The sequence below is a fragment of the Neolamprologus multifasciatus genome, chromosome 5 (assembly GCF_963576455.1).
Source record: "Neolamprologus multifasciatus chromosome 5, fNeoMul1.2, whole genome shotgun sequence".
Taxonomy (NCBI): Eukaryota; Metazoa; Chordata; class Actinopteri; order Cichliformes; family Cichlidae; genus Neolamprologus; species Neolamprologus multifasciatus.
The window spans coordinates 24465646-24493208 of record NC_140443.1 but is presented as its reverse complement, the minus strand read 5'-3'; the positions used below and the strand labels follow the sequence as shown (position 1 = coordinate 24493208).

The 27563-nt window shown below is 38.5% G+C and overlaps 1 protein-coding gene and 1 long non-coding RNA gene across 5 annotated transcripts in view; one reads left to right on the top strand and one right to left on the bottom strand.

Annotated features, from left to right (window-relative positions):
- camk1b (calcium/calmodulin-dependent protein kinase Ib) overlaps window positions 1-25070 on the top strand; it is a 44223-nt gene extending 19153 nt beyond the window's left edge. For all 4 annotated transcript variants that reach the window (XM_085159009.1, XM_085159008.1, XM_085159010.1 and 1 more), the window contains 10 exons: window positions 10700-10831; window positions 17576-17650; window positions 18692-18830; window positions 19414-19540; window positions 19763-19838; window positions 20193-20305; window positions 21297-21375; window positions 21599-21686; window positions 21957-22065; window positions 22156-25070. In XM_085159009.1, the coding sequence (XP_085015135.1) occupies window positions 10700-10831; window positions 17576-17650; window positions 18692-18830; window positions 19414-19540; window positions 19763-19838; window positions 20193-20305; window positions 21297-21375; window positions 21599-21686; window positions 21957-22065; window positions 22156-22256 (1039 nt within the window). In that variant the 3' untranslated portion in view covers window positions 22257-25070. The remainder of the gene's footprint in view (window positions 1-10699; window positions 10832-17575; window positions 17651-18691; window positions 18831-19413; window positions 19541-19762; window positions 19839-20192; window positions 20306-21296; window positions 21376-21598; window positions 21687-21956; window positions 22066-22155) is intronic.
- Window positions 23810-27344, bottom strand: LOC146518794 (uncharacterized). Its single transcript, XR_014874012.1, has 2 exons — window positions 24381-27344; window positions 23810-23910 (listed from the first exon to the last, which is right to left on the bottom strand). It is a non-coding gene; the product is annotated as an uncharacterized LOC146518794 (long non-coding RNA).
- Between the last annotated feature and the right edge of the window lie 219 nt (window positions 27345-27563).

Here is a 27563-nt window from a genome sequence, read left to right as displayed (position 1 = left end):
TGCAAAATGTCAACTTTCCACAATCAATTGAGTCAGAATCGAGTCTCTTATTGGAAAGCGTGGAGTCAAATCAACTTGCAGCGTAGACAAGTTGCACTCATTGGTTCTTACTGAGTCAGGTTGCTTGCACCTGATTGGCGATCTGTATTTCTAAATTAGATGGCAGTTAGTTGAATTCTTTGCCAATTTGTCAGAGAGGGATTGAAGTGAGTCCAAGATGTACTGAAGTTGTTTGGAGGTTGCATCTCATTAGGTAACCCGTGCAGTCACTTTGCAAATGAAAGTGATTGCCCAGAAATTGAGTGTGTATTACATCCTCAACCACAGTTAGTTGCCACAAATATTGTGTTTACATAGTATTTCCATAATCTTGTAAAGTAATACAGTTCCTATACATAATCACTATATTTATATCGTCTGAATTTGGATGATGCTGCTGAATCCATATTGCTGCAATTCATTACTTCGTTGCTGTGTTATGCAATATTTTCAAGTAATAAGTGAGCAATCACCCCACACATCTCTATGCCAATATATTTATAGTCTAAAGTGTAGTGTGGAGGTTCAGACACACATGGAGTTTGAAGGAAAATAAGCACAGACTCACTTTTACTACAGCATTTGCGTGTGAAGTTGAATCAAACGAATTCAAAATGATGATTAACAAAGCCGTTCAGACAAAAGAAACAGCCACCTTTATGGAGCAGATGAATCTCACAGCATGAGAGCTGCCCCACTTCATCTATTTTTCATCTCTCTGTGCTTCTTTTTTTCTGTCTCTGTCCTAACTCTCCCATCTCTTCATTTACCACCATATTCATCCCATCGTATTCCCGTAATAGTGCTTATTATAACGTCAGTTTTTAATCTTCACATAAACCCCAAAAGTATAAATTTTTCTGTAATGTTATCATCTCATAGCTAGCCTAAAAAGAAGACTGGTTTTCTTTATTTTTTTTAATTGAGTCTGAGCTGCAGAATAGATGATATTAAAAGGAAGAAGGTGGATGGGGCTTTGCTCCAGTACTGTAAAGCGTAGCATAAGACAATACATTACTGTGTCCTTGTAATAGTGTCTCTGGCTTATTCTGTCTTTTCGCTGCTCTTTCAGTTTCAAATTCCAAAAATAGTAATCAAGTGGGACTGATTTTTGCATTCTAAATATGCATTCATTGAGACACTCTAGCAGCCATAGCACAGATCAGTGGAGTTTAACCATTCCTTGGAACAATGACAGTTTAGAACTATTTCCAACTCCAGCACAATCCTCAAAATCCATCCCTGCTTATGGCACCTTCAGCCCTTCAGCCCTGCCCTGACCTAATTCGAACAGAAGTCTGCAACTCAGCATGGCATAGCCTGCAGTTCCTGAATACACACACACACACACACACACACACACACACACACACACACACACACACACACACACACACACACACACACACACATATATGCCCACTGTCTGGCCCACTTAGGCAACTCCATCTGCTCACAGCAATATATCCCCCTAACAGCTTTTAGTACACTCGCAGGCTTGTCATGTACATCTTCCCACAGTCCTTCTCCATTGTTATAATCCTTTATTGTCCGTATTTCTCACATTTCAAGCTGTCCACATATCAGCAAACTGGCTTGAAAAGACACTCCATGCGCTTATTATCTCCAGTCCAAGAAATCCTTAGGGATGCGTGTTCTTTGCTGTCTAACTTAATTATACTCCGCTATATGATTTGATTGGGGGATTTTGTTTTCATGTATGTGCTTCAAAGCAATTCCTGCCAGTAAGTGGAGTTTAAACAGTGGAAAGTTGGGTCTATTTTTATCTTAAATGGATACTAAAGCTCTGTTAGTAACAGAACTTAAGCCTCTAGATAGCAGTGAGCTATGTAAACATCCACCAAGAGTAACCATTTATGTCTATTTGTCCTTTTTCCGGCCAATTTATGGCAAATATTCATTCCCTTTTAAATTTTATTTTTGATCTCTTTCAACACGCAACTACTCTGTGTGTGTGTGTGGGTTTTTTTTGGGGTTTTTTTGCTGGGTAGATTTTTTTACATTATTTAAGAGCTTCTTGTTACTTTGGACAGGCATCAACAAAAGACAATGGCGTACTGCAAAGAGGTGCGTGCTGGAAATTTAATTTGTCTACCAAAGAGAGTCAGAATCCATAAATAATCAAGCTATAAAACAAAATCAATGAGTGAAGACTTTAAAGGCCTTTAAACACAGGACACGTAAAATATTTAGTAATCAGACCACTTTATTAAGCAACAAGAGTCCTTGTAGCTTAACATGCACATCGGTAGTGAATATACAATGATATGGAAATATTAACTTAATACTGTTTTACCTCAGATAAACAGCTAAATCACCTCTCTGAAATGATTTCTCTGGCTCCTCAGTTGTGGTCCCAACTATGCCAACAGGAGCTCAAACTGCCCCATTGACTTCCTGAAATATGTACGAAAGCATTCATGATACAGCTTCAGCTTCTGGAGCAAACCATAAAATTCTCCTTGCTGCTGCCTTTTCATGAGAATTGGATGAATCCTGAATCTCTGAAACAGCAGGACCAGCTTATCAATGCAAAATGCCAACTTGATTTTTTTTACACTGCACTTTTTGAGGGTAAATCTTCCCTAAATGTATGTATATACTTAGCATTTCCATGTCAAATTTTTTTTAGAAATTTCTTGTTGCTTTTTTGCAACTTGCTCTGCATGCAATACCTTAAGTTATAGTTGAACATAATCTTTACTAGCAGGTAGATGTATATATGAGCATTCAGTATATCAGGGCAAGGTTCAAGGTAATGGAAGCTTTTGGGGGATTGTTGTATGGCTCTCCCAAATACCTTTTTATGGGCTCTGGAGAACGGCAAAAATTCAAAGTTGGATTTTACAAAATTCAAAATACTGTGTGTGTGTGTGTGTGTGTGTTTATCATTTGTTTTGTTTTTTTCCATGGACACAGTGAACAGCGTCTGGCTTTCCCAAAAAGTCCTTTAAGGACAACAAGATTTGTGAAGTCAAGCTACCTCATGAGGTGCATTTTTAGAGAGCTACCTGCTGTGGTGACCCCCCTTGTGGATAAGGTAGCCTCTAAAAGTAGCTTTTTCTTTTAAAATGGATACAAAATTGAATGGTCAGCCAGTCTAAGTTTAACATTGATTTATTATTGGTTTAAGAATATTTCTTAGTGCCAGTTAAAATCCAGGCAGCAGTGTTCTGAATTAACTGGAGTTGGTAAGGTGACCTCTTACTGCACTGGCCATAGTTCAGACTTGAAACCTTCAGTTATTTTGTGATGACAGTTTAAGAGTGTTTAATTTTGTTATTTATTGAGGAAATAGCAGATAACAAAACCAAGAATTTCTATCCTCAGAAACAACGTTAGCTGCAGAGGCTACGTCATGAGATGATTGGTCCAGATAGACTGTGTATCGTCAGAGTGGCTTAATTATTCTCAGTGAAGGACAGATTTTTTTCTGCTGAAAATTTTTTATGCTACAATGCTACATGCCAGCACTTGTGTACTTGTAGATTTAAAGCTGTATTAATTTACAAATAGTATTCCATATAAAAAGTCAGAAAATATCTTTTGTTGATGGTTCCTTGGTGTCTCATGAACAGATCAGATGGCTAAAAGTAAATTGTTAGTGTTTCCAATATTTAGATTTACAGTTACAGAAATATTTGGATAGTAACCTAGAGAGGACAGAGGAATCATGGGATTGCTGTCTGTCTGCTATCACCATTCAGAGACTGACAACAGTACAGACTTCAGGAGTAATGTTTGTCTTTTGGTGAATTGATGAGTTCACTCTAGCCAGTAGCTCCCCATGTTGCTCATAGCTCTAGATGTAGCAGTTTGGTTTTCTTGGTTTGGTTATGTAATATTACTTCACTGAACTGTAGTGTGGATTGTACTGAGGTATTACACTAAAAAACATAGTTTAGCCATGGTGCTGGTCTTTGGTGCACTTTGTCAATATCAGTAGGTCATATTTTAAACCATCCATGCATTCGCTTCCGCTTCTCCTTTTCAGTGTCGCAGGTGCCTATCCCAGCTGTCATAGGGCAAGAGGCGGGGTACACCCTGGACAGGCCGCCAGTCTGTCGCAGGGCTAACACATAGAGACAGACAACCATTCGCACTCACATTCACACCTATGGGGAATTTGGATTAATCAATTAACCTATCCCCACAAGCTGGACGTGGGAGGAAGCCGGAGTGCCCGACGCAGACACGGGGAGAACATGCAAACTCCACAGAGAAAGACCCCGGCCTGATGGTGGAATTGAACTCAGGACCTTCTTGCTTTGTGGCAACAGTGCTGACCACTATGCCACCGTGTTGCCTTTTTTTATTTAATGGTTTTTAAATGGTTTATTTAAATCATTTAAAAGTAAATAAATCTCTTTTTCATTTTACTTTTCACATTTGTGATACAGTATGTGTATACATCCTCACTCGGTATTCAATCACAGCAAGTCTTAGCCCCATAGGAAGGTTTAATGCTGCAGATGTGTAAACTAGGAGAACAGAATGCAAACATACTCATCGCAGCTCCACACCAATACAATGCTCTGCTAGTTTGTGTTCAATGCAGAGGGGTAATGGTGGGCTTTCAACGACAGAAAAGGTTTGGAGGATAATCTGGAAGCTTCTGTTTATTTGATCTTCACTTACTGATTTTCACTTCCTTTTTTACTTGCTAGGCACACTACTGTGTTAGGTATAGTATAATATTGGAATATAGTATAGAAAAAACTTTCAGTTTGAGTTAAAATATGTCAAAAGTTAACCCATTGTATTGGATGGGTTAACCACTGCCTTTATGTGATTTGATGCCAGGGCTCTAATATGTGATGAGTTGGAAGTGAGAGATGTATTTTGATATTGTCATAACCTGCTGCATCAAGGCACCAGTGACAAAGGAGGCATGGTGTATAATTTTGAGATATTAGCCATGTGTAAATGGTCGTTTTGATCAGGTGATTCAAAACAATAGGCTGTAAACACAACATAGGCAACATTATTTACTCATGAGGTAGATGTGGTTAATGTAGGCTAAATTCTGGCAGTTTTTGTGTGATGTTGCTGACAGACGGACAAGTATTTTTCACTGTCTCAGATTTGTGTCTTTGCCTTGGTGGAGCAAAAAAAAAAAGGTAATTCAAGAATTTAAATGGGTCTCCCTTTAGGGTTAGATGACCACATTTTACTGATGTGTTGTGTCCGTGTGCTGTGTTGTTATATGTAAATCGAGAGTGATTGTGGTTTGATTGTGCTGTTCTTCATGTTTGGGAGGCCCACAGAGCAAAGATGGTCTTTTTATGTTTCAGGTCCAGTTTCACAGTTGGGTATCTCTCAGCTCTGGTTGGGCCAGATGGTCCTTCCCTATGTCTCTCTGACCTTTCCACAGTTACAGTTTTGTCATCTGTTTACATACCTTCTTGACCAACTTCTCAGCAGGACAGATGGCAGAATTGCTGTGAGTTTGAGAAATAAGAAATGTCCTTTTTCCATGGCAGATAGTCACAGAAGATTAGTATTGTCAAAACGTCACTGCCACATAAGAAATACTTCCTTGTTGATGTTCTTTTTTTTAATGTTTGCTTTGCGGAGTTCATTTTAATTGGCATATGTGCTGTACATATCTGCATCATCACTGACACTTATTTTATACAGTACAACAGTAACAAAATAAAAAAGGTGTTGTGTTCAAAATAGAATAAACAGAGGGGTCTGCTGACATTTGACCGTTTACGATGAATAAAATTAATAATAATTTAAAAAAAAAAAAACAGCATCTTATTCAAATGTTTGGGTGGGGTGTAAAACCAACAGAGACGGAGTTTATGCAAATATTTAAACTGTGTGAGGCCTAAATGTGTATACGTCTTTTCTATATTTGACTATATGCAGTATGTATATATTGAAACCACTGTGTAAAGTATTTACACAGTGTTTTTCTGAGAAATGCTCTACTGTTTGTATAATGGCAAGCTAGTCCTCATTAAGGGCTTAGCAGTTAATAGCTGTCCAGTCGTACCATGTCTGCATGCTTGTGTGTGCGTGAGGGTGAGGGGACTGAGTGTTTCCTGTTTCGGGACACAGTTCCCATGGTGCCGATTAGAACGTCCTGTTTGGAACGGGAACAGCTCTGTAAACACGTTTGTTTACCTTATAATTCAACTGAAACCTTGGTTAGGATTAACCTTCAGCAAACTCACCCGACACAGCCATCCTTTCTATATTCTTCATGTTTTTTTAGGCTGCACGGTGCCAGTTGCGGACACATCAAATAATACTCAGATAATTTACTGTAAAACAGTTGTATAACAACAGTACTTGAGGGTTGCTGCTACATTTATTTGGCATCTCCTGTGTGGTGACAAGCATAGAAGGCAGTTGGCTGAACTTGTGTCTGCTTCTTCTGTTTTTATTAAACAGTGGCCGTCAAGGCTGCTGCTCAGTAAAAGTGTCACTTTAAAGGACCAACGCAGTGAAGGACTGTTTCCTGATATTCAGAAAATAGGGAAGTAATTTTGGGAACTACATAAAAACAATGACCAGTCTTATTTTGTGATGGGAAGTCAAGAACATAAAAGGTTTTTTTTTTTCTTGGGGGGTGTTTATGGCAAAATGTGGTTAAATATAAATATCAAGTTATTTTAAACAATTCAAGTCAGGCAAATATACATCAGGATTATTTTACATGGCAAAATGGTTATACAGTTTTTATCTTGCGAAACAAATAAAATCCCCCCTTGAATATCTGTAGTCTAAGACCGTTTCTGTGAACCACTGTTTGACACTTCCCAAGAGCCCTTTTGGTTTGTCAGTGGAAGTATGGAGAATGTCAGCTAAATTCTCCAGATGCTGCAGAGGAATTTGCAGCAGTGACAACCTCCTCCACAGAGCTGGATTTCTGCCAAAGCTGATGGCATTCCTGCACAAGTTTTAGTTTCTTGTTGACACATGACCACAAAGCCTCACTCACAGTTAGTCTTATCAAGATCTGGGTTCAGGGTTCTTTGAGTTTTTGTAGTTAACACCACCAGAGACCTGCATGAGGGTCACTGCATAAAGTTTGTGGAAGGACCCGTTGTAAAACATATATATCTAAGCTCAACTACTGTTCATTTGTTGTCTTTACGAATTTTGCTTCATAACTAAAAAAAGGTAATTGTAAGCCCTCCGTCTGCATATTCAATTTCTTTAAATGTAAGCAGGAAGCAAGCAGTTTCTCTGTAGTTATTTTGTAATGAAGCCATTGCCAGTGTTATTCAGCGTGCACCACTGCCTGTCATGTCCAACTTGAAATATCACAATGTCATGCATGGCAGCGTGTATTTCAATAGTAGTAGCAAAGTGGGAACCCAATTTTTGAGTTTGTTACACTGATCATTATTTCACCACAAAAGTAATTTCCTAAAGCAAAAAATACAAACAACTCTTATAAATACTGCAAGAAATGCAAACAGGAACACAAACGCTGAGCCAAAATGGGACTGCGGGCGACATCTATCACTGCTCAGTGCTCTCGACCTTTGCCAACACAGTGTCCCTTTATGGAAAATCCTGATATAACTCAGGACCCATAAATTACATTAGGCAAAATCAGCCTTCTTTCAAGAATTTATTTATTTTATTTAAAATTAAAATTTGAATTATGAATGTACATGTGTTTCGCAGGATTCTTTTTTTCTAGGATTACTTTACAGAGAATAGAGAGTTTCTTGTTTTTCAGGTGTCGCTGGTATGAAAACAAGTCTTCATGTTTGGCAGTAATAATGAATCTGTAAATCTCTAGACTGAATGCATGTCCTTCATTTCTGTCTACACAAACAACTGCCTGGAACCAGAGCGATAACAACCGATTTCACTTTTGATCTGAGTTTTTACCGTACCATTGGTTTTAAGAAAACAGGGACATGTTTGAACATGGTATTGGCAGCTAATACTGAAATGATCATAGATTTTTTTTTTTAAGAAAACAAAAAACAAACATTGTTCACTGTCAGTGTCTGTTGTAGTGTGAATTACTGCTTCATCGCAAGACATCATTGTGAGTTATTTCAAGCTATGTAAACTTTCCTGTAAAACTACACATCATTTACTAGAATTCAGATTTTCTTCAGGTGAGATATAAAAAATCAGATTTTTATGTTTGTTGTGTAATGGCTTGCCTGACACTCCTACCTGAAGAATATTGGATAAAATCATTATTTTTATTGTTCTAAAAATTTTCACTCTTGTTATAATGGTTTACTTGCTGTTTAGCACTGTGTTGTGTTCAAATGGACTTTATAAATAAACTGACTGAGAGTGATGACCTCGTGCAATAAGACTTTTGGAAGAACCACCATTGCAAAAATGACCTATAATAGACCCATTCCTGTAATATATCTATATATCTATATTATTGCTAATATATATTTTCGTAATATATCTATATTATGGCTAAAGCAGTTTCTGGATGGATGCAAACTGCATTTCGTTGCCTGCACTTGTGACATGTGCAATAACAATAAAGTTGAATTCTATTCTATTCTATTCTATTCTAAAAATTCATAAAAACCAGTGAAAATGATCCAGTGAATTCAAGCATGAGAGTATCAAAAGCTTTGAAATTAATAAATGTGCATGTGTTACACATTACTGTAAGAAATGTATTCACTTCAAAATGCTCAGATTCATCCAACACTTAGTAGAAAACCAAATATATACCCGACACTACCCACTTCATCATCCCAACAGTCTATCCTATGTGTTGTAAACACAGCATAAGGTCATGGGTATGGAATGCACAGATATTAAGCTTTAGGGCTAATTACCAAGATTATTATGTGCCATAGTGGTCTTTCCATCTGTTTTTTTCCCCCTAAAAAGGCTCTGTAATTTAGGTGTATGGAAAAATATGAAAAATTAAAAATCAGGAAGACCCTAGTTTTTTCATGGAAGCCCTTCTTTTTATTTATTGTGGTATGTGAAGTACAGCTTAATATATGGTAGATTGATTAGTAGGCTAAACAAATCAGTAATCAGAAGACCTTCTGCTGCAGGGAGAGTGTTATGTCATTTTAATGTTACCAATGTTTTTTCCTTTAGTTTTGCTTATTTATTTATTTTATTTTATTAAAATCATCACAGTTTGAAACAGTAAGTTACATTACACATGAAGAAACCAAAATGTTGCACTGAAGCTACCCTGACCTTGTCTCTGTTGTATTGCGGTGTCAAAGCCTATCATTGTGGCTCAGGAGTTATAGCTATTGAACAGCACTAGAGCTGAGTCAGAACTCTTCGGGCTGTGGTCAAAATGTTCGAGGTCCACCTCCACTCTGAAATGGGTCATGGGAAAGTGCTATTATTCTTTTGCTACTCTGACTTCAGATGCTTTACTTGTTTTGATTTTCCTCAATAGAGAAACCAAGAGAATAAAAAAGAAAAAAGTGTAAAAGGCTGTCAGATTTGTCGTTGCAGTACTTCAGCTAGTCAGAGCCTGGGTTCTTTACGTAAAGAACGGTAAAAGGCAAAATTCAATTCAAATTCAATTCAAAATGTATTTGTATAGCACATTTAAAAACAACAGAGTTGACCAAAGTGCTTCACAATCGGTTAGAACAAGAGAAAACAATAGAGAAACAAATATAGACAGGGGTGCACATAAGTGGTCCGCAGGTGCGCATTCGCTGTCAAAATAAAAGACGCGCACTAGATAAGAAGTTGCAACGTGCGTTTGCGTACATAGGATTTTCTGGAGGAGGACAGACATTTGTTTAGAACTCTTAAAGATGTCGAAGAATCAAGCTCCTTTAAGCAATTACTTTGGTGTTCCTCCACCTCCAAAGAAATGTCCGAAGGAGTCCTAACTGCAAAAGAAGCGCGTATTCTCGGAAAAGTGGTTGCAGGAGGTGAGCTGGCTTCAGACAAATGATGAACGCACAGAGATGTGGTGCAGAATATACCGTGAAAATCCCACTCTAGCGGACAAAAACAGTGCCTTTTATATGTACGCAAACGTGCGTTGCAACTTCTTATCTGGTGCGCGTCTTTTATTTTGACAGCGAATGCGCACCTGCGGACCACTTATGTGCACCCCTGAATATAGATAAATTAGAAACAAATACAGATAAATAAGAAGACAGTGAATTGTATAACATAACAGTAAGTTTTATGAAGCCTGCAATACATCCAAAAGGGGGGAAATGAGTTCTGAGGCTATTTTTTCCCCATTTACTGTTCATATGGACTTTCACATACACCATTATTCAATCTGTGACAATGTAAACTGTAGCATACAACTGATATACAGCATTACATGAGTCAGACTTAAAATCTTTTGGCCAGTATCAACATTTGTCACTGAGATAAACCTCGATATTTAATACTGGTGCTTCCAACTCATCCCACCAGGTTGTAGTCTTTCCAAAACTTGACTCAGCACGCCAAAGACTTCGGGGGGCAGCTGATATTAAAAATAAACACAATCTGGCATCAGCAGGCTAAAATTTATATTAGCTTTTAGATGCTGGTAGCCAAGAATTACAAAAGTTAGACCAGTTTAACATCAGAGCTGGAATTTCTTATTTTCTGTAGAGTGTCAGCGACGCATGTGAAGAGCTGAAGCCCCTGGGATAAATAAACTCAGGTCTAACAGACTTGTGTGTTTGTGTTTCAGGGGGGCTTTCTCTGAGGTGGTCTTGGCTGAGGAGAAGAGGACTCAGAAATTGGTGGCTGTCAAGTGTATCCCCAAGAAGGCCTTAGAGGGCAAGGAAAACAGCATTGAGAATGAGATAGCAGTACTGCACAAGTAAGTGGACTTCTGTGTTTTGGTGAGTTGGCATTAATAGGCCCTATATGTCTTCATTTAAAGAAGACATATTTTGAATGGATTTGCTTGAAAACACGAGAGAGATCAGAAATTATTAATTATGTTATTGTAAAAATCTGTATTTTGAATCACTGCACATTACGTTAGGAAGATCTCCTGTCTGTGTTTGTGACGATGAGAGCAAATAACAAAAGATGTGGGTAAGAAGGTAGGCTGTGGCATTTAAATGTGCCAAAGTTTGGCAAAAAAAAACAAAATTAAAAAGAAATCACCCACTCCATTACACCACCACACACCTGAACCGCTGATCCAAGGTGGGAAGGATCCGTGTGAGCCTGTGTGAATTATAGCCTCAGTTTCCTCTTCTTAGCTGACACGATTAGCTTCTGTAGCCTGTTAAAGAGTCGTTTTACACCTAATTACTCTAAAAATAGTTTTTATTTCTACTGATTTGGAGTTTCTCAGGTAGAAACAAGGATTGGGGTTCATATGAGGTGTTCAAGTTAATTATTGTATATGATGCAACTATTAATGTAATTGACATTATCTTTTGAGATCATGCTATGTTTCATGCCATCACACAAAATGAAGATTGACAATGATTTAAACCCTTGATTTTCAGCTTCTCCTGGCAGCAAACACATATTGAGTCATTTGCCCAAGTGGTTTTCTTTCTACCTGAGAAACAGGCATAATGTTGAATATATTAAAGCAAGCGGCAGTTTCACTCTTTCCAGTTGTGAAGTTTTTCAAATGTACCTTTCTTTAGATGCAGGGAATTACAGGCCACAGTGAAAATGGCTGATCTACTTTGGGTCCCTAGTTATTTTTAGCGCTCTTGTTGCCTGGGTTACAGGAGACGAGGTGACGTGAGGACGGAGGAATGAGCATGTTGGGGTTTAGTTAACAGTCCAATTTTGACAAATGAGGTAAACTGAAGTAAACTTGGATTGCAGATCAGGCCTTGCTCTTTGTGAGGTTTGCATAGACTCGTAAAGTGGTTTCATGAATCATTGTAACACCTCATCCAAGTACACAAAGTTGGGAACGGGGTCTGAATACGGGGGGGAATATTTAAACTGTTTGTAAAATATACGTTTCATGAAGCTGTACTAATATGTAGCATCTGGACAGAAGCATGCCGTTGTAATACTTGCAGAAGTTTGGCACACTTGCTAAAATGAGCAAGACCTTTACTAAAAACACTTCTGGATGGCAGCATCCAGAAAATGAATATCTGAATCAGGAAATTCACTCCCAACTCTACCTTTTTTTTCCTTTTCCCCCAAATTCAGGCATGCATTTTTTTTTTTTTTTTTTTTGATATACGTGATCATGTAACGCTTGAGGGGCTTTACAGGGGCTTCATAAAATGTTTCTTAAGAAAAGAGGCATATTTGCTGTCCAGTTTTTTAATTCTTAAATCACCCAACTCCACAGTTTTTGTCCAGTCACCCTACTGAAACTAAAGTGAAAAATAAAAATCGGGCCTCGAATACACCATTTCATATTATTTAGGATTAGTGGGCCCTTTACAGATGTTACCTGTGACATTTGCACTAGGGTGGGATGCTCCATACTAAAACTTCAATGCTGTGTTGAGCTTATGAAGTGCAGATCTTCTGAAACAGTGCAGTTCAAAACACCCACATAATGTGATCACACCTAATTCAAGTTTTGGTGCGTTCGCCCTCAGTTGATTGTTAGTATCAACTGAGGGCGATACCACACCAGGTGTCACCGCAAACTTCCAGAAAGTTTGAAAGTCAGCAGCAGCTGGACCGAGACCAGGAGCAGGAGTGGCAGCAGTAACCACAGCTCAGGACTCAGCAGAGATTGTAGATTGACAGCTGGGTTAGTGAAACTCATGGCACCCACAGTGCAACTGCTGATGGCACTGTAGAGGTCACTGATGATGGCATGAATAAGGTGTTGTTTATCCACACCTTTAGAGCTTGGCAAAAAATACCCGTGTATACCCACAGTAGGTGTGAAAAGATTTTTGCCACGTCTAGGGAGGTTACAAAGTTACAAAGTTACAAAAAAGTTACAAAAAAAGAAGCCAACTCATCCGCAAAACAGCTGAAAAACTAATATTTGTGAATTTGTGAATTAACGTTGTTAATTTTTCATTGGCATAATTAGCTACATTCGTTCCACTGTAAATGAAACATCTTCTATAAAGATTACTGAGGCCTACACTCTACACCAGGGGTGGCGGGACCCCAGCCCTCAAGGGCCGGAGTCCTGCAGGATTTAAATGTGTCCTTGATCCAACACAGCTGATTCTAATAGCTAAATTAGAATCAGCTTCTGACCTCGCTTCTGTCAGTCTGCCCCAGGGCAGCTGTGGCTACAACTGTAGCTTGCCTCCACCAGTGTGTGAATGCGAGAGTGAATGAATAGTGGCATTGTAAAGCGCTTTGGGTGCCTTGAAAAGCGCTATATAAATCCAATCCATTATTATAAATTACCTCCTCGACATGTCTTGAAGTTCTCCGGAGGCCTGGTGAAGAACTAATCATTTGATTCAGGTGTGTTGACCCAGGGTGATATCTAAAACCTGCTGGACACCGGCCCTTGAGGCCTGGAGTTCCCCACCTCTACATCTACACCCTACCTACAAAGTAGGTGACATTGAAATTGTTGTCACAATAAACAAACATTTTATAAATTGGTTTGTTTACATTTCACTGAATTTCAAAACAACGGAAACAACCACATTTACATAAACTTAAAAGGGAGGAAATAGTATTTGCTTACAGTCACAGCTTTGTCGTTTAAGGTTCTTACAGGTTTTTCTCCTTTTGTTGTATGGGCATATCTTCAAAACATGTTCATAATTATTGATAGAGTGGTAGAAGTGTGCAACACTTTTCTCTATGGTAATTTAGAGAAGAAGAGCATTGTCAACCTGTGACAATAGCAAAACTGGCCAGTAGGTGTCACTGTAGGGATGAGTGTCTCGAAACAGTTGACACAATTGCTTTGAATGTTTGCACAAAGCCTCGCTTTACCCATCGTTAATGTGCACTTTGCTTGGAGAAGTCAGAGTATCCGTGACTTTGATTGCAAAGACCACAGGAAGATTTTCTACTACGCTGTAGTCCATAAGCTCAGGCCCACAATATGTGGCAGTGTTTCTTGATCCTGTTTATGAAAAAATTAGGTTTATTTCAAGTTTATTTGTTTCCAAAGTTTGTGTGTGCAACTGTGAACCTTTTTCAGGTTCACTTTTTTTTTTCTAGGTTTTCCGTTTTATGTATAATAATGTTATTCATTAAGTTTAATCATAATGAGTTTTTTTTTTTTTTTTTTTTTTGGCTTGAACCACTTTTGCTATCTTTTGTTGCTCCTTCCTAATTTTTTTTTTAAAGTGTTGCTGGCAAAAAATTAAATGAGCTTTTTTTAAAAAACAGTTTGATATATTTCTGCATTATTTTCAACTAAATATAGGGTTTAAATCATTTTTAAATTATTGCATTCAGTTTTTATTTTTCAAAGTGTACTTATGTTTTTAGAAACAGTGTTGTAGGTTATAAAATCACCTAAATAAAATTACCGCTGTTTAACTAAAGCAGGCAAACAAGAATACAAAACTGATTATATACATAACCAGTGAAAAGCAAGTCTCACCATTGTGTTACACCCATAAGAGACTCTTTCTCTCCACATTTTACTCTCTGCCTTAATAAATACTTTAAAAACACAGTGAAACAACACTGAAACAGAGTAAACCTGCTGTTTGTTTATGACCGAGGGACACTGCTGTCGCATTAAATTGTTTTTTAAATAGCCACGTTATGTGGCCAATCGGTCTCTGCCTTCACTCTCTGTGAGGCCAGACCCAAACCCGTCATCCTCTATGGCTTTTGTTATTTCTCCCACTGTAAATTTATTGGTATGTATTTAATGCTTGACACGTCTTACTATGAACTGTATAAAAGAGGTCAGTGTATTGAATATATGATCACCAAGCTAGTGTAGAAATACGTCTTTCCTGTTTCGCTTTTCTATTTTGTCTTGGTAATAAATGTTACACGGGCTGTTCGTCTTTCCCCCGTTCTATCTAGACCAAACATTTACTGAAGCACAGACATTTGCAAATACAATGACTAATTGTACTCTTCGAGTCACTTGTAGCTGTGCCAGTCGGAGGAATTTCTGTGAAGTCGTCCTCTTACTTCTGGAAATCTGGAAAGGGTTGCAGCAAAGCCTGAATATCATACCATAAGCATGTCTTTGGCTCCATCTCATTTAACACTGGACTGGACAGATAAGAAGACTACACATGTTTGTGTCAGACCACAAGCTTGTATCTGACACCTTTACTACAAAGTGAATTCACGAGATGAGGCATGCAGTGGGTGATGTGACTGCATATTCTGCTCAGTGTCACACAGGGAACTTTGTTGCCAGTAGAGTAGCTGCTTCCAACGCAGAAAAGTTGTGGAAGATTTTAAAGGGATTATACAGTTCTGAAAATTAGAAGTTTTAAAATGTTTTATTTGCATGCACATGAACTGAAGTAACTGCATTCAAATTCTCAGCTATAACTTAACTCTAAAGCAGCGTGTAAGGCAAAAACACGATGGGTAACAGATTAACAGTTCTGCTTTGGTGGGTTGTTTCTTTTCATTTGACTAATTGAATCTCTTCTGATCTGAAAAAACATGTTTACAGTTTCTCTGGAAACACTTTAAAATTTTTACAAGAGTTTTATAAGAACCATTCTTTCGTTTGTGGTTGGCCCACTCAGTGCTCTGGAAGAATACAATAAAATACAAAAGGTGTGAACAGAAAAAAATAATTTTTAACTTTAAAGTCTAAGACAGCAAAATCCAAAGGGTGGGTTAAATAAATCAATAAACGATCAGCAGCATTTAAAAATCATTAGAATTTCCTGTTTTCTTACTTTCACTCAAGTGTCAATTTTGCTTCTTGCTCACTGCAAAGTTGGCAGCTCTGTTCTCTAATTTGCTGACTTTCTGTGATCCAAGCTGACAGGGGTCAGCAGAGGACCGAACCTTAAATAGACACTTCAGCTTTCTGACAGTCACAATGACCCGTGTCCACCCGTAGGTTCATCGTCCACACGAGCACAGAATGTGTCCTACATGTTGCAGACCTTATGTAATCGTGTGTGTGAAACTGTATGTGAGTCTCCACATGTCCGTTTCTTGCTCCACACAGAGCTAAGCTGCTGAATGAAGGTGGATAAGACTCATTGCTGTAATCCAGCGTGAGCACAGGATGACACATACATAGTTACCTTGGGTACATCTCAGACACATGGCTTTGTGTTGTCTTTGTCTTCCTGCCTTCAACTCGGTAACCTTCAAACACACACCTTAGACCAGGCACTGAGGTAACAAACACTCAGAGTGCATGATGAGGGAAAGGAAAAATCAGAAAAGAATTAAAGCTGAAGTAAAAGGTTGCACTATGGGGCAACATTTTTATGAGTTGGTTCCTGTACCAGGACAAAAACCTCTTCTTGAGATAGAGTACTGTGAAAAAAGATTGAGGAAACCAATCCACGACTGATAGTGATCCACTGTGTTTTTCTTTCCAGGTATGCTTTTACTGCATTGTCAGTGTGTTTGGGACCATTGTAAGGTTGAACAATGAAGTCGTTACCAATCAGATGGTCTCCAGATGATATTGCATGTTCAGTCAAAATCTCCAAACCATGAGAGAACCTCCACTGTATTTTGAACATGGCTTTTGATGCTCTCTCTTGTACCTCTTTTCTGACATCCATAAATACTGACAACAGTTTCAAGAAAATGTTTCACATTTGGATTCTTCACACTATCAGACTTTTGCATTTTCATTTAAGTTCTTGTGTAATCTAGCGTATGTCAGCCTTTGCTACTTGATTCTCTTCCCCCCAAAAATGTCTTCTTAACAGCCACCCTTCCACTGAGACCATTTCTGATGAGGCTTCAGTGAACAGTAGATGGAAAGCTAAATCTCTCAGGTCGTGGGTCAGGTCTTTGTTTTTTCCTTTTTTCTTGAGGACAAGACTGTCAGACACTATTGATCTATTTTAGATTGTTGGTGTCTTTTTTGTTTTTCTTTTTATGCCTGCCATTTCTTCTTGTGTCCTTCACTTCTTACATTTTTCTTGATATTTTTTTAAGGCCACACTGCCTATCTAACAGTGTTATGTATGTATTTTATTTTTAGATTAGGTTGTCTCTAAGTAAATTTAGAACCTGGTAGGGACATACAGTAGACATTTTTTAAAAAATGTTATCACTTAAACCTCAGGATAGAAAGAGCGTGCATTTTCTTTTGTACATGACTGTAGATGGATGTGTTAGTAAATCACGTTTAAAAAACTGGCAGAAAGTTTGGTTACAGTTATTTATTGACAGTAGCATTTGTATGAGACACCTATTGCAGGTGTGCTAACATCACACGTTGGTTAGACAGAGGTACAAGAGTAATCTTAATCTGATGAGTCCATCTTGCATCTGTATCTGCAGACATGGGACAGCAGAACAGTGGAAGCTCTGTTTAAACTGCTAAAATGCAATTAGTGTCCCACAAAAAACATGACAGAAAATTATTATTTTGCTCTCTGCAAACAGCTGTTATCGATAAAGACTGGATAAAGATCACATGTAAAACCAGTTTTTTGCAAGTACTGCTTGAAGAACAGAATTAACAACTGAACTTCTCGCCTGTTTTTTCCTTTTTTTCCTCTCTTCACAGGATCAAACACGCCAACATTGTGTCTCTGGAAGACATATTTGAGAGTAAATCACACCTCTACCTTGTCATGCAACTGTGAGTATTCACATATGTGTGGGACTTTGTGATTTGTCTTTGCATGCCTACTTGTGTTCTCTCCCACACACGGCTTGTCACATGCCATGAATTGCACCCTGCAACACATTCACACACACACACACACACACACACACACACACACACACACACACACACGAAAATTCTGTACTTTGCCTACTCGTGAGCAACAGTGGGGAGTTTGCCCTCATACTAGTTGCCAGTCAGTGTCCCACCCACCTCAACTAGTGAAATGTCAGAGTGAGAGAGGAAAAACAAAGGCAAGATGAGGATTAGAAAAATTATTATTAATTTATTAATGACTGTAAAATTAGGAAAATGAAAAACAGCAGCAAAGAGGGAAGATGCACATTTGTCAGGGGAGGGAGTTTGAATTCCCTCATAATATTTTTGTGACCTTGAAATCCAGACGTTTGACCTCATTCGTGGTTGTTCACTCTTTCATGTTGTGCTGCATCACTATCCTGTTCAGTTTTATTTTACCTCTGCCAACTGGTGTCAAACAGAGGCTGCACATATATGTGAAAATGTACGCAGGAATAGGAATGTATCATGGAGGGAATTGAATATGTGGGTAAAGTGAAACGGGGACACTGGCTGAATGAGTTCAGCAACCCAGCTTTCCATGCACGGCTTGTCTAAACATCCATATCATCTTCTCTTTTCTTGCTTTAGCTCGTTGTAAGATGTTAAATTTCCTGTGCAGGTATTCATAATGTACTCGAAATTCCTATGATAGAGTCACGTTGCCATCTAGTGGCAAAATATGAAGCAGACATTGTCAGACTGACTGACTGAATTTTAGACTGAAAGCATTTTTTCCCATGTGGTTGGTGAGAAAGTAACTTTATCTGAAGTAGTGGTGTATAACTAACTATAAAAGATTTTTATTTGCTGGAGTTAGCAGGGATTATCTTTTTATATCTCGCTTCTACACTTTTAAATTTTCATGCTTCCCTTCTATTTTTAGTCCCCCTCTCACTGTTCTTTTCTTCTTTCTTATCCACATTGAAAATACAGAGTGTCTGGTGGGGAACTCTTTGATCGTATCATAGAGAAGGGCTTCTACACAGAGAAAGATGCCAGTAAGCTCATTCAGCAGATCCTGGATGCTGTCAAATACCTCCACGACATGGGCATTGTGCACCGTGACCTCAAGGTGAACCAGGGATCAGAACTATGTTTGAAAAGATTGACTTTGTGTGGCAAATGGTAGTGAATTTGAGTTTATTCTTGTAGGTTGTTGTCTCTCTTTTTTTGGTTTTTCACTACAACATATGGTTTCATTTTAATCAATGTTTTTGTGCTATGGGGGTTTATCTTCTGTGTTTTGATACCTAATGGTGCTGTGTATTTTAAACCGAACCTTTGAGGATCTTTAGCATTAAAAAAAATGCGCGCGCGCACACACACACACACACACACACACACACACACACACACACACACACACACACACACACACACACACATTCCTTTAAAGGAATTTGCAAAAACGTTCTTCCCCCCAGACTAAATACATGTCTGTTATCCCCCCTTAATGTATGGCTTTGCTGATCATTAACAAAAGTAGAATTTAGTGTCGCTTATCTTTTCCAGTCTATACAAACATTCAATCTTTAGTAAAGAATTAGTTATTAATTGTGTGTCCAGTGATGTTGGATTTCAGTTTGCAAGACTTTTTATGGGTTTTTTATGATGCATTTTATTTACGCTCTGTTCTGTTGTCCCTCCATCCAAAGCCAGAGAATCTGCTGTATTACAGCATGGATGAAGACTCCAAAATCATGATCAGTGACTTTGGTCTGTCAAAAATTGAGGGCTCTGGCAGTGTGATGTCAACAGCCTGTGGAACTCCTGGATATGTCGGTAAAGGAGTCAAATACTAGAAATCTGTTTATAAAAAAACAACTTTAGGCATGTACACCACCTTTTTCTCAGATCTCAGCTTTAAAACAGTTTAATGGCTCAGAGATGGTGTACTGTGTATGAAAAAGTGAGACACAAAGCATGCTAAACATGTATCAGACACTATGAAGGCTAAGTCTTGTTATATTGTGCCTTAATAGCTATGACCTTGTGTTTCCTCAGCCCCTGAAGTTTTGGCTCAGAAGCCCTACAGTAAAGCAGTGGACTGCTGGTCTATTGGTGTCATAGCATATATTCTGTGAGTAGACGTTTTACATGTATCTTTATACAAGATGAATCACGTCTGCAGAGATACAATATTTTAACAGTCAGGTTTTGATAAGGATTAATCAGAGTGCAGCATGTTTTGGATTCAGCATCAGCAGTGTTAATTTTAACATTCAACTAACAAGCAAAGGATTCATGGTTGGATCCCAGGAATAGACACTAATCCCTTGGTGGTTGCATCAGAAAGGGCACCCAGCATTAAAATCAGCCAAATCAAAACAAGCAGAGCTACTAAATAAAGGGGTGATTAAGGCTTTAGCATCATAGAAAAGCCAAAGTGTGTCTATAAAGGGAAGTGTCAGCCTGTGCTGTCTCTGTGTTTCAGGTTGTGTGGTTATCCTCCATTCTATGACGAGAATGATGCCAAACTGTTTGAACAGATCCTGAAAGCAGAATATGAGTTTGATTCTCCGTACTGGGACGATATCTCTGATTCAGGTACAGTACAGACATGAGACCTCTCACAAAGAGCTTTTTGGAACTGATACCTTTCAGGCTGATCACACTGGAAACTGTGATTAAAGAAGGAACACACCCTTTTAAAAAAGTTTCCCAAATCACCAGAGGATCATGTTCTGGGTGTGTATTGTGGAAACCATCAAATTAATTCATTCTTTTTCTTTGAGGTCAGAAACATCCTCCTCTTTAAATCAAATCTGATAGTTCTTTCTGGATTACACAGAAAGAGATGAGCCACTAGAAATTTAGTAGAAATTTACATCCTTTTTCTTATATTGTTACAGTCTCAGCCAGTGCTTGTCTGCATTTGTTATTTGGGATTGTATTTGGGATTGCACTCCAGAGTGCTCACATGTCCTGGAGAAACTTCAAAAACTTTATTTGATACAGTTTCTAGTCATTAAATCACACCTGGAAATTACATTAGATATTGCATTCCACAAGTGACAGGAAGAACATGGTAATTATTTTGTGTCTGCACACGTACCTGCTGATTTAAATGTTTTACTACAAGTATCTTTGCCAGATTCATAAAATATTACCTTGTGAATGAGTGGCATTCATCCAATAGTGAATATTGTGAACGGCGGTTTTGCACACCGATGTTGAATACTTCTCTCTGCAAAACACAGACCCTCACAGTGAGCAGAAAAATCTCCCACCTACCTGACACTCCATTTGACACAGAGTGCCAGACCGAGACTTGATCTTTTTGTTCCTTCCAAGCCTAAAGTTTACCCCGCAGGCATTTAACTCGCAAGATCAGGCAACGATCAAATGTAAAAAAAAGAAAAAAGAATTCCTATTTTTGACTCTTGGCGTCAAGTTAAAAACACTGAAATATTATTGCATTAATAAGCTTAATCCAGTTTTAGACTGATAGTACAGTATGGTTATTAATCATTCATTAAACATCAGTTTTATGCAGTTGATAATGTTTAAAATATTATTATTTTTTTTACCTTTTCAGCTAAAGATTTTATAGTACATCTGATGGAGAAAGATCCCAGCATACGTTACACTTGTGAGCAGGCTCTGCAGCACCCTTGGTATGGCTCCTTGTACACATAATTTTTCCAAAGAAGAATAATGTTATTTTGTTAGTTCAAATCTTCAATAATTCCACTTAAATGTTGTAAATGTTGTAAGTGTTTGGACTGCATGTCGGTTAACTAGGTGTGACCATATCTGCAGAACAATTCCTATCCGTATTCCTATCCGTTATGCACACAAATAAAACACACTCGCACTGAAAGCCATTTCCTCTGTCAGGATTGCTGGGGATACTGCGCTGGACAAGAACATTCACGAGTCTGTCAGTGCGCAGATTAAGAAGAATTTTGCTAAGAGCAAGTGGAAGGTAAGTCAGCCTCCCAGTTCTACTTACATGTTGCATTGTTCTTTTCATTTTTAGCATTAAAGGAGAGGACAGAGATTAAAACTGGTCTGGTTTGCTATATTTTAACTTAACTGTACCGGGCAATTAGAAAATGTAATTAGGGTTAGGGATTTCAGCTACAATGACTTGATCCTCGGAGGGTTGAATTGCCATCCAGATCCTAATTTGTCCAAAATTGGCAAGTAGATTCTCCTCCTTTCTTGAAGTTTCATTATTGTTTTTCCTCTGCAGCAAGCGTTCAATGCCACAGCAGTGGTTCGTCACATGAGGCGTCTCCAGCTCGGCACGGGACAAGAAGGAGCCAACCCAGCTCATCTGCTGATGCCGGGGGAAGATGCAGGTGGCTCCTCTTTGGCTGCGTGTAACATACTTCACCGTTTTTAATGTCAGGTAGATTCATTACTCATATTGTCTGCTTTATCTCTCCCAGAGGCTTGCTGTGAGGGAGGGTGCTCCCAGAACGTCGACAGCGGAGTAGATGCTCTGTCCAACTGTCCAACATACCGCTGCCACCCGACCAGCAGGGTGTGATCCATACTTGTTCCACCTACTTATCTAATTGATCCCAAGTCACTTTCCAATTTAAACTCCCTCAGTGGCACCAGAGGCGCTGTCTCCCCACTTATCTGGTTGCTGGACTACTGAGTCATTCCAACCTCTCGTCTGCAGGGGGAGCAAGTCAGCCCAGCCTGAAGAGGAAAGTCATAAACCCGGTTGAAAGTGGAGGAGGTGGAAGAATTGATGATAACGATGATGATGCACCACAGCGGGTGATTTTTGGGATGAGTTTAAAAGGAGGAGAGGATACCAAGGAAGTGGGGGAAGGCAAACTTTTCCATCATCGTTCCTGGGGGGGATTGTTTTTGCAGAAGCAGAACAGAGCTTGTTGGACACTGTTTTTAATTGTTGAGGTTTTTGTTTTTTGAATTCAGTTCGTCTCATTGTTTGTTTTTATTGTTTTGTATATTTGTGTGTTCCTTCCTACTGTTAGACTTTGAAGAACAAATCCAGAAACAATATCTGCATGATCAGGAGAGAATTTCCCAATGCATGCTTTCCTATTTCTAAAAACATACACTGTTTCAGTAATGCAGCATCGCAGTACGAAACAAATGACGCAGTGCCAGAACAACGGAGCATTTCTGGCATTTTTTTTGCAGCATTTGAAACAAAAACTGAGTCAAATCTTGTAATATTACAGAGCTGCATTCTGTGTCTTTAAGTCATGCTTTTAGACAATCAGCAACAGAATAGTTTATGCAATGAAAACTCCATTTATTTACTATGTAGCCTTTCTCGTGGTGATACAGTGTTTCCATGCAGTGGTTAGGCTCTCTGAGAGGGAAAAGCTTCTCCATTTATCTTTTGTTCACATTTGTTTTTCAACCTTCAATCTCTTTAACCGCGTGCACACAGGGATTTCTCTTTGTCTAAGGTGCCTTTAGGATATACACTATGATGGGTCTATTGGTGAGAGTTGTTGCAACAGAACCTCTTTCTGGAACTTCATATTTTGTACATGTTGTACTTTGAGCTTTAAGATGTAGTTTCACGGTTAATTACTGTAATTTTAGACTGGATGCCTGAAGACAAAATGTAAGCTAATGATATTTTTCATTAATTGTTAATGAAAATAACATTAAACTCCTTACAATACGACAAGGTAAATCAACAACAAGGGACAGCTTTGACACTGGTGTTTACAAAGACCCACTTTACACCCTTCAGTGCATCTTATGTAAGAATAAAAAGTAAATATTTTACATCTATTACATTCAGTTCCCTTTAAAAACCTACATGGAGTTTTATTGGTCCTTTTACTGGCTTTTATAATGAATCTTAGTATGTAAATGCTGGAGAATCTATAAATGTTCTCCAGCATTTAGTGTGTTCATATTGGTTGCTGCAGATGTTAAGGTGTTTTGTGTGCATTTAATTGGATATTCTGTACTTTTGCTCTGGGACCTGTTACAGTGGGTCCTGTCCTGAGCTCAGCGCTGTCAAAAGCAGTAAAAGCGATGATCTCTGCCCTCACTGCTCTCTGTCATTGACTTTCAGCTGATCATTCTTGCTCATGTAATTTAGTGCTGGTTACATATGTTTGCATGATGTGGTTTGAAAATTGTGACTGTTTCTTAAATTGTACAGCCACCATGAGATGAATGCAGATAAAAGGAAGATGTTTCTTTTTATTTGATAATCGTTTAATCCAAATCCTGTCATGCAAATGAGTAAAGAGCAAAGAAAAAAAAAATAGTACTAACATTTCAACAGGTTCAAACGAGTTTAGTGTGCTACTTTAAAAAATTATTTTTGAAATTTTCTGCATATATTTGGGTAAGCATTGTACTGTATTTAGATGGTAAAAAAGGCAATTTTTTTTTCCAGGAATTTGTTGTTGTTTTTTTGCGTGAGTTGTTTGTATGTCATGAAGCAGAGGAAAGCACACAGACGTGCAGACAGACTGATTTTGGAGCAGTCAATATTAAAACTGATCCCGTGCTAATGAAAACAGCTCTAATTTGAGTCGTTGTTGGTCGTGTCTCCTTTAGACAGCTACAACACAATAAATAATAAAAGAAATGGATTTAAAATGTTCCTTCAAATCCTCCATGTAAATATTCTTTTCTCTTAGCTGCTCCTTTTAGGGGACACCACAGCAGATCATGTTGCTTTATCTCACCCCGTCACTTGCATAACCCTTTGCATGTCCTTCTCCATTAGATTAAAAACTTAATACCCATAGAAAACATATTGCAGGAAAAAAAATATCTAGTGATGATGAATAAGAAGATGGTTTGTTGTATTTAACATGCAAAAAAATACTAACAGAAGTCCTTGAAAGTTCTAATTTGATTCTCTGCTGAGGCAAGAAATTGAAATGTGTGAGGAAATTGAAGATTTTTATATCTGAGGGTAATAAAACACATGATGGGGAAATATAACCACATCAGATTATCTGCTCAGTCAGCCGTGTTTGTAGGAAAACTGCCGGAATGACATCGGGAACATGTAGGGAAAGGATGTGCTAATGACCTCACAGTTGGTTTCATATGTTGCTACTGCTCTTGACAAATTTAATTTATATATTTTACACTGCGCCAGTCTAAAGGAGCGAGACAGTCTTTCTCCTCTAACAGCTTGTAGAGAATGACCAGTGTGTGGTGACAGTTTGTTCTGAGTGTTTGTACCATAATTATGTTGCCTTTTAATAAATGCTGTTTTGGGCTGCACTTACTGTATACACAGATGCAATGCATCATGGGTTGTTGAAAAGTGGCTATTGCTTAGTGTGAAAGCCAGTGATTTGTAAGGGAAGCATACATTAAAATTCTTGTCTATGCATTATGGAAATGAGTTTGTTTGTCTGGGGGAAAAAATACATGTTGAATGCTACATTTATGCTTAATATGTAGAGTTAAAAGTGTGCTGGAAAGTGGAATTTTTCTGGAATAAAATGATTTCATCTAAGGTTAAATGACAACCTCAGCACATGTTTTATATCATTAGTTATGACTAATGCACTGACTTAAGATTTTTAATGCATTTACATATTCGATTTAAAAGGAGTTAGCTCGATTAAACACAAAACCTTAAAATCGACAAATTGAATTTTTTCATTAGTCTGATTTTTAGCTTATTTTTTTAATTCAACAGGATTGTTGGTTGTTACTTTGTGTAAGTTTACTACTAAATAACCAGTTATATGTTTCAGTTACAGTACACAGCTGGGGAGGATGTGAAAGTAATTTTTAACTTCATTAGGCTAAAGGCAAACTCCTGCTAGTGTTAATTACCACAACAGGTTTTTGTCTTGTTGTGAATGCACAGCACTGTGCAAAAGTCTTGAGCCCCTAATAATTTCTTTATTTTATGCTAGGAATATAATAGGAATGTGTGCAGTGATTTACTGAAAGGTTCACACATACATGGGGGTACAGTATATAGGACAAAAACAGTTTGAAAGTCAATATTTGCTGTGACCACCTTTACTCTGAAACACATTCTGAGCACCCTTAAGTCAACTTTCTTTAAGTAGTCTTCAGAAATAGTTCTCCGGGCTTCCTGAAGGGCATTCAAAGCTCTTCTTCAGATGTTGGTTGCATTTTCTTCCCACGCTGCTTCAATTGTCATGCTGAAAAATGAACCCACTGCCAGTCAGATGCTTTCCAGATGGTATTATATGATGGATCAAAATCTGATGTTGCTTTTCTTCATTCATAATTCCATCAGTTTTGACAAGATCTCCAGCACTACTGGCTGTCAAACCGTGAAAGAACCTCCATCTTGTTACACATTATGTTATCACTTCATTAGAGAATTTGAAGAGTCACAGTGGTGTGGTGGTTAGCACTGTTGCCTCAGGAAGGTGCCATCTGGCTGGGGCCTTTTCTGTGTGGAGTTTACATATTTGTCCTGTGCACATGTGGGTCTCCTCCCAATCCAAATGATGGATGGCACTCCATAAGACCTGTTGCCACTAATTTTCAGTCCAGTTCTTGTGTAATCTGACATACCGCAGCCTTTTTTCCCCGTTTCCTTTCCTTAAGAATGGCTTCTTGGCAGCCACCCTTCCACTGAGACCATTTTCTGATGACGCGTCAATGAACAGTAGTTGGCTCAACTGAAAGGACCATATGCGTCTCTCAGGTCCTGTGTCTGGTCTTTTCTTATTTCTTAAAGATGTGACTTTTTAAATTTCCCAGACACAGTATAAATGCACAAACAGTAAGCCCTCATTCTGCCCTTTGATATTTTTCTTTTCTAAGTCTTAGAGTTGTTTCAAAATCAGTCTTGTTCTTTGTCTTGAACGGCAAATATGCAAAACAATAACACTACAATGGAAGTGCTACTTTACATTTCAGTGGTGAAATTCAGCAACAGTTGATCTCATGAAACAGTTCTGTGACTTGAGAGGTTCCTCATGAATGTTAATTTAACACTCTGCTACTTGAAGCCTCTCTCATCCTCTCCAAGGAATGCTGGGTAACTGCGGCTTGCGGATTGGCCGCCAGAGCGATGCACTGGGGGGAGAGCGGAGAGTGAGAAAGAATCTGGTGGTCGACCTCATTCAGGAGACAGTAGACAAGTAAAAATTATGTGGTCAAACCATGAACACGGGAATGATTAAAAAATAATGGGGGATAAATTTCACTGATCACAAGGTAGAAAGTGCTGAAAGAAGCAGTTTATTTATTTTTAGATGTGGAAGACTGAGGGAAAGTGAAACCTGACACGACAAACTTGTAAAACTAAGGCGAGGATGCGCATCTTCATACTGGGGTTCAATTCCCATTAAAACAGAAAAACCAAAGCATCAGCACCCTGGTGAGGATTGTGCATAGTCCACATCCTCCTCGCAGCACATGCCGTTGCCCATGCTTGTAAGGAATGTGAAACGCAGACTTGATGCAGTTAAGAGCCAAAAGAGAGCAACACTGCTATGACAGACTTGGTCTCATCATTTTCACGTTGATTTATCTGCTGATGTTGAAAGCTGCAAAGATTTATGTGTCGCGAACAGGGCCCAAATCAGACCTTAAAAAAACGCTCCACCCAAACAGTGTCACAGCACTGTGAAGACGTGGTGCTCTAAGGTAAATAACTATGTCAGCATGCTCGAAATTTCTAAATAAGCCATTGGCATGTTGCCATTGAGAGGTGAATATATAACCTTGTTAGCACAAATACAAAGTATACAACTCAGGCAAAAGGTGATCCATTCTGTAGCCAAACCAATCGTTCAAGGTGACTTACCGCCACTGGCATTAAGTTACCCTCCAATAACTATGAAGATAACTGATAAGATACTGTAGGTCACTGAAAAAATGAAAGACG